This window comes from Vicia villosa, unplaced genomic scaffold, assembly GCF_029867415.1.
Source record: "Vicia villosa cultivar HV-30 ecotype Madison, WI unplaced genomic scaffold, Vvil1.0 ctg.002222F_1_1, whole genome shotgun sequence".
NCBI classification, from domain to species: Eukaryota; Viridiplantae; Streptophyta; class Magnoliopsida; order Fabales; family Fabaceae; genus Vicia; species Vicia villosa.
This window is the reverse complement of record NW_026705868.1, coordinates 60300-68053: the sequence shown is the minus strand read 5'-3', so window position 1 is coordinate 68053 and position 7754 is coordinate 60300. Positions and strand designations below refer to the sequence as shown.

Below are 7754 nucleotides of genomic sequence, written 5' to 3'. Positions count from 1 at the left end.
TATTTATTTCATGTATTTTAATTAGGTTTAAAATAGTATGTTTTAAGTGTTTTCTTAAATACTTTAAAATATATATTTTCATTTTGTTTTAACCTAATTACTTTGTGAATAATTTTATGATAAAACCCTAATTATTTAGGTCTTAATTAGGTATAGATTTCATCTTTGCCTTAATTAAGTTGACTTTTGTCAATATTCAAAACTGTTTTCGATCTCTGATTAAACAGATGATTAAGGTTTTCAAACAACAAAACCTTATATCATTTCAATCATTTTCAACTGTTTCTCATAAACAGTAAATCATTTTTTAAGTGGGCCTCTAATAGAGTGTAAGTCCCAACACCTTGTTCTCTTCTTAGCTTGTTTTCAAAACTGTATTTTCAAAATCTTCTTTCTGTTTTCAAAACATTCTTCTGGTATTTGAAGGGCATTATTCCCGGTGAAACTCTTCAGATACCTATGTGACCTATGTCCATCTTCATTTCTTCTGTTTTCAAAAAACCATTAACTGTTTATCATATATATATTCAACTGTTATCCATCAATTACTGGTAAGGCTTTGTACATACTTCTTCAAAGGCCTCCACTCCATCCAGGTTAGGCTTTACAAGCTTCCCATTTACAGTCTTTATTTAAATTATTGTCAAATATAGAACTGTTTATATATATATATATTAGAACTACGTTTGAGTATAAACCTTAGGACAGTTAAACTATATATATATTATAGGAATATGACCTAGGATTGAGAATGTCTTCCCGGTGAAGGCTCTTTCCTAATTAGAGATCTGTAGTTCAAACCCCCAAGATGAATTATTCTCGGTGAAACATCTTGACAAAAACCTTAGAATCCAAAAAAATAGGACACATCCACCCAAAGAGGAATTATTCCCGGTGAAACCTCTTACCCATTTGCTTAGAGCCAAAATAAGTTCAAAACTACATAGCTTTCTCTTGTGCTATAACAAGGACCCTCGATGACCCTCGATTAGCCTCCTCTTGGGCTTTGTACAAGGACCCACAGGCTTCTTAAAAGCATTTCCAGCTTCCTCTTAAGCTTGTATACAAGGATCCATCAGGTTTCTTATAAACATAGGAACAGGTCTTTAGTCACCTCTTAACATACCCTGGTGAGTTTCTTCCAATTTAAACCAGACTTTAAACAAGCTAAGTTTGTCTCAATTTTACATTGAGTACACCTTTTGGAATGAGAGACATGGACAGTCTCTGTCACCCTTATCTTCATCAATTTTCCTTAGCAGAGTCTAGGATCCATGTTTGCTTATCCTCAGCAAGAGTCGGCCTTAATCTTGGGCTTTAAAACAAGAAGTCTCCACTAGATATTCTTTCTGCCATTTTAACATTCTTTCATTTCAACAAAAACCCCTGGAAAGGGTTAGCCTCCAAAATCACTTCTTCAAAAACCAAAGATTCATTTCTCTTAGGAGATAATTTCCCCAAAAGAGTCAAAACCCCTGGAAAGGGTCAGCCTCCAAAAACATGACAAAAATCAGTCTTTTAACAGACAATTTCTCCAGCTGAGTCAAAATCCCTGGAAAGGGTTAGCTTCCAAAAAAAATCAGTCTTTTAATAAATAAATCCTTCAGTAGAGTCAAAACCCAACAAAAACAGTTAGCCTCAACCTTGGGCTTCATACAAGGCACCAAAACAATAAAACTCCCCTGTTAATAGTGAGCCTCAACCTTGGGCATTGTACAAGGCAGATAATAGAGTCTCCTCTAGTGAGTCCTTCATTGTTCAGTAGCCACAACCTTGGGCTTTGTACAAGGCAGATAAACCATATGTCGTGTGTCAAAGATTCCTAACATCTAGGATCTTTTCCCATAGAGTCATCCATACTCAGTTTATTTAAGAGTCCGCCACAACCTTGGGCTTCATACAAGGCAGAAAATAATATTTCCCCCTAGTTAGAGTCAGCCTCAATTCTGGGCTTTGTACAGAACACCAAATAAAACCCATCAAAATAGATTTTCCCTAAGTAGAGTCAGCCTCAATTCTGGGCTTTGTACAGAACATAAAAATCCCTTGTAAATTAATCCCCAGTGGAGTTTTCTCCCAGAGTCATAATAATAATCAATCAATCAAAAAAGCCTCAAGCTTGGGCCTCATACAAGCCAGTTAAAGATCAAATCTTTTATACAGTAGATAGACATAGCTTATCTCTATAGAGAGATCTTTCTTCTATCTCACCACATTCAAACAAACAAACATTACATTTCATTTTAATCAAGTCTCCCATTTAGGATTTTGAAAGGCATGAGTTGGCAGTAAAACCCAGACATGTGGTAACTTTCCCTAATTTGGATGAGCATCTTTCTTTCATTTAAGAGGCATTTGACTGGTATACTTGCACATACACAAGTAAGGTCCCCCTCTTGAATGAAATGAATTCAGTTATTCTGTCACTCTTTTAATGTTTGTGGTGGAATAGTAGAAATACCTCTCTATAAAGATGACTTCATGTCTCTTTACTGTTAACAGAGATTTAATTCAAGCTTCAACCTTGAGCTTCAAGCAAGGCACCCAAAAATAATTAATAATTAATTAGTTCCCCGAACTACATTAAGCTCTGACTTCCACTAGGGATATGTAGGCATGAGGTTCACAAGGAATCTCAGCGAGCTAATAAAATACCAAAAATAGTCAGTCTGTCTGTCTGTCTTTCTTTTATTTAATTCAATTCCTTCTCCTAATACAAAGGAGAAACTTTTCCAATAATCATTAGCAGCACAAACACATTTAGACACAGAGAAGGTTCCTGTAGAGTACTACAGATATGTAGGGTGCTTAAACACTTCCCTATGTATAACCGACCTCCCGGACTCCAGAATTTCTAGTCTAGGTGAATCCCCACACTTAGCAAACTCCTAGGGTTTAGTTGAGATCTTTTTTCCCCTTTCCTACTCGTAGGACAAATAAGAAAGTTCGTGTTTTATCGTAGGAAGAACTGAAATAAAATTCATCCCACCACGGGCGCATTCTCCTTCCAAATTTCGCGTGAAGGGTCTAGCGTGCCGTCCTCCCAAGTGAAACGGGGAGGTAAAAAATACGACAACCACAGGTGTCTCAGCAGATGTTATGACAATGTCAGGAACATGGGTTCCTTGAAAGAGCTTATGATGAAAGAGTAAAGAGCTTGCTCTTTTGCACATAGAATATTTGTCATTCAGGATGTTAGGAAATGATTCAAGATAATTCCACAAATAAGGGAGGGGAAAGCAATGGGGCCTTTAACACTATAGCTACCAGCATGCTTTAAAGTTTGCTTAAAAATATAAAACCCATAGTCGACTTTGGTCTTAGTCCCACCAATAGCAAAGATGAATTTACCTAGAACAACAGATGTCATACCCTAATTTTACCCTAAATTTTTAGTTCATCATTAACTCATACCATAGGTATTACCTTAGTTATTTCTTATCTTTGTGCATCATTACATCATACATATTCCATATGGTCATGATCCTTTAGTTGAAGTTCATCTGCATTCCATAATTCATTTGCATTTTAGACTTCATAATTGTTAAGTTGGCATTTTTTTAGTCCTTTTAATTTTTGGATCTTTAATTGCATTTTTATTTTAATTTTTATTTCAAGACATTTTGGATTGAGTTAATTAATTAAAATCATATTTTAATTACTAATATCAATTTAAACTAAGATGGAAATAGGAATTATTATCATTTATCACTTATTCATTTTTCTAAGCATTAGTAAACAAATAAATAGTAGTCCAAATTTGCACCACATTAAATTAATAAAAATAAAAAAAATAGTTTTATTTTTTCTTTCTATAATTACAATTACTTTGTGAATAAAAAAAATAGTTGTTGCTATCTGGTCAAGTGAGGACACACTGTGCTTCGTCCCATTTCCCACGCATCTGTCCAGCCTTTCATGTAAATGCCATCATGTTCACCATCAAACCATCATCTTCATACAGCATATAGCATATGCTCTGTACAAAACAACAAACATAACAGTCCAAAAACAAACAAAAACCTGTTTCAAAACCTGCAAACCCTGTCCACAAAACAACAAAAACTTCTGCTATCATTACACCAAAATAAACTAAACCAAACCTGCATACAAAAGTAACAAAATCAGTTCACTAATATGTTCAAATCCATCCCCAATTTCCCCCCAAAAATGATTTCAATCCCCCTATAAAGCATAGGAGACGAAAACCTCACAACTCAACCTTGAGCAATTCATTAAATAATTCAAATCGCACAGAGTCACGAAATTCAGAAGAAGAAGAAGAAACAGAAAGCATACAAAGGGTGGCTCGAAGTCAAAAAGGAGAAGCGTGAGATGTTGTCGTTGTTTTGTTCATATCTGAGCGTTGAGAAATAGAGTGAGAACGAGAGAGCTGTGAGAGAAGTGAGGGCGGTTGGGCCAGATCCATTTTTTCTGCAGACCCACACCCCCAAACGCCTCAATGCAGTAGGCAAATGGGCTCATTCTTTAGCCCAACTTGTTTACTTTTTTAAATAATCATTTTCAAAAAATGTGAAAAACATAAATAAAAACAAGTCTTTTTATTTAGAATAAATTCAAAGATGTCAACCATTTTCATTCAAATAAGTGCTCGATCCAATATCGAGTCAATGGCAAAACTTCTAAAAAAATAAAGAGAACTTCAAAAAAAAAACAAAGAGATCAAGTGACAAGAGGTGAACACCTCTTGAATACCTTCGATCATTTGAATCAAACATTAAAAGTTCTTTCTTAATCAAAGAGATCAAGTGACAAGAGGTGAACACCTCTTGAATACCTTCGATCCTTTGAATCAAACATTAAAAGTTTCTTTCTCTAAAAACGTTTTCATTAATTAAATCAAGAGAACAAGTGACAATTGGTGAACACCTCTTGAATACCTTGATCTTTTGAATTAAAATACATTAATTAAACAAGGACAACAAGTGACAATTGGTGAACACCTTTTGAATACTTTGGGTAAAGAAGGCGCTAGGTGAACACCTATGCTCAAACCTTTACTAAAACTCCATAAAAAATCATTCTTACCAACTTGGATAACAAGTGACAATTGGACTCGCATCCTTTTGAATATCTTGGGTGAAGAACGCGCTAGGTGAACACCTATGCTCAAACTGTTCACTAAACATCCATTCTAAAATCCATCAACAAACTCGTAGTTCTTTCGTAGTTCTTTCGAACTACAATCGCTCTGATTCTTCCATTGAAGATATGTAGGCATACGACTCAAATGTCTTGGCGAGCACACTAATAAAAAAATATAATTTCGTAGCTTCGAACTACAATCGCTCTGATTCTTCCATTGAAGATATGTAGGCACAAGACTCAAATGTCTTGGCGAGCACACTAATAACAAAATATAATTTCGTAGTCCCGAACTACGATTGCTCTGACTTTCCCATTGCACGAGGGAATACGTAGGCACAAGACACAAACGTCTTGGCGAGCATAATAATAAAAAATATTTTCTTTTTTCTCCCTAATAAAAAACCAAAAACATGTTCTTTCTCTTAATAAAATAAACATAGACTTAAGCTACCTCTCGATTGCAAAACAACTAAATGGGTCCCATCGAGTACGATGGAGGTAAGGGGTGTTAATACATTTCCCTTGCTTAACCGACTCCCGAATCCAAATTTGGTTGCGAAGACCATCTTATTCATTGTTTTCATTTCCCAAGGGTTTTATCAATATTTTCCCTTTCCCATTGGAATAAATACAATTTGGTGGCGACTCTGTTTGTTACCATTTCGTGGCGACTATTTTTTGACCCGCAACAGCAGAAATTGTAGACTTGTGTTAAGTTGGCACCCAGTTGGCAGCTCCAATCCTGTGAAGTATAGCATACTTCACACTTAGCTTGCTGGCATTCAATTTTTCTTTGACAGGCCACGTCTTGACTTGTCCAGCAGTAATTACCTTGCACATTTGATTATCAGACACTTCCAACTCAGGCTGAGCTTCATTGGATCTTTCTAGAAATTTGTTGATCACAATGGAGAAGTTAACACAATTTCCCCTGACAAACACTTTCAAGTAATCCTTAGCTTTCTTGTTGGCACAATCTTCATGTAAATTCACAATGAACTCCTTCACAAGGACTTCATAACACTTGGAGAATTGATTCACATTTTTTATCAGCCCAGCTTCATGAATGAGATTCACAATCTCTTCACACTCAATTGGCATCAAAGCAGGCACCCTGTCTGTTTATTTCTAGGTGAGATCTAGGGACAATAAATTCTGGTACTATGGACAAGGATGTAATTATTTTTGAGAATAGACCACCCATTATGGATGGGTCTAACTATGACTACTGGAAACCTCGTATGGTAGTTGTTTTGAAGTCTGTGGACAGCAAGGCCTGGAGAGCTGTGAACAAAGGATGAGAACATCCTACGAAGAAAGATAAAGATGGAATTTCTGTTAATAAGGATGAGGGTCACACTGAAGGTGGTCAAGCTGAAGAGAAAGAACCTGAGAAGACCAATGCTGATAAGGTGATCAAACTTGATGATCTCTCTAATGATGACTTGGTTGCTTCTATCAATCCAAGTATAACCAAAAGGCTTATGAGGAGGAAGGGAAGCAAGCTGTGGATGAGGACTCTCTGAAGAAAAAGACTGTGGTTAAGCCCAGTTCTGTTGGCCCCAAGAAATCTTGGAGCAAAGTGGTGCCTAAGAAGAAAAAGGCTAGAATTATTGCTGAGAATGAGTCGGATTCTGATGTTGCTCTGGATGTCAATGACATCCCTCCCAAGAAGAAGGCCTCTACTAGCAAGCTTGCTGCTAGTGTCCCTGAAGTGCCTATTGATAATATTTCTTTTCACTATCCATCCAGTGTAATCAGATGGAAATATGTCTATCAGAAAAGATTGGCCTTAGAGAGGGAGCTTGCTCAGAATGCTCTTGAGTGTGAAGAGATTGTGAATCTCATTCATGAAGCTGGGCTGATAAAAACCGTGACTCAATTCTCCAAGTGTTATGAAGTCCTTGTGAAGGAGTTCGTTGTGAATTTACATGAAGATTGTGCCAACAAGAAAGCTAAGGATTACTTGAAAGTGTTTGTCAGGGGAAATTGTGTTACCTTCTCCCCCACTGTGATCAACAAATTTCTGGAAAGATCCAATGAAGCTCAGCCTGAGTTGGAAGTGTCTGATAATCAAATGTGCAAGGTAATTACTGCTGGAAAAGTCAAGACGTGGCCTGTCAAAGAAAAGTTGAATGCCAACAAGCTAAGTGTGAAGTATCATATACTTCACAGGATTGGAGCTGCCAACTGGGTGCCAACTCAACACAAGTCTACAATTTCTGCTGTTCTAGGTAAATTCATCTTTGCTATTGGTACTAAGACCAAAGTCGACAATGGGACATATATTTTTTAGCAAACTTTAAAGCATGCTGGTAGCTATAGTGTTAAAGACCCCATTGCTTTCCCTTTCCTTACTTGTGGAATTATCTTGAATCAATTTCCTAAGATCCTGAATGACAAAGATTCTATGTGCAAAAGGGCAAGCCCTTTACTCTTTCATCATAAACTCTTTCAAGGAACCCATGTTTCTGACATTGTCATAACATCTGCTGAGACACCCCATGGGTAAACAATTATGTGTGTTCTTTATTGTTTTCATGCGTTTCTGTTTTAACGATTTATGTTGTGTAATTGTGGATGTCATAACATCTAGTAAGACATCCAGCGTGAGTTACTAGAATTTTCAATGATAGATGTGAACC

General features: G+C 36.4%; 1 protein-coding gene across 1 annotated transcript; it reads left to right on the top strand.

The window, feature by feature from the left end:
• The first annotated feature begins 6272 nt into the window (after positions 1–6272).
• Positions 6273–7405, top strand: LOC131638222 (uncharacterized). Its single transcript, XM_058908769.1, has 3 exons — positions 6273–6353; positions 6456–6521; positions 6578–7405. Exons 1-3 carry the CDS (start codon positions 6273–6275, stop codon positions 7403–7405), a joined length of 975 nt encoding a protein of 324 aa, XP_058764752.1.
• The last annotated feature ends 349 nt before the right edge of the window (positions 7406–7754 follow it).

Coding starts and splice junctions, on each gene's coding strand:
- LOC131638222 (XM_058908769.1), top strand. CDS start 6,273: ATGGACAAGGATGTAATTATTTTTGAGAATAGACCACCCATTATGGAT. Junction 6,354..6,455: donor ACTACTGGAAACCTCGTATG/GTAGTTGTTTTG, acceptor TCTGTTAATAAG/GATGAGGGTCACACTGAAGG. Junction 6,522..6,577: donor AGAAGACCAATGCTGATAAG/GTGATCAAACTT, acceptor TATCAATCCAAG/TATAACCAAAAGGCTTATGA.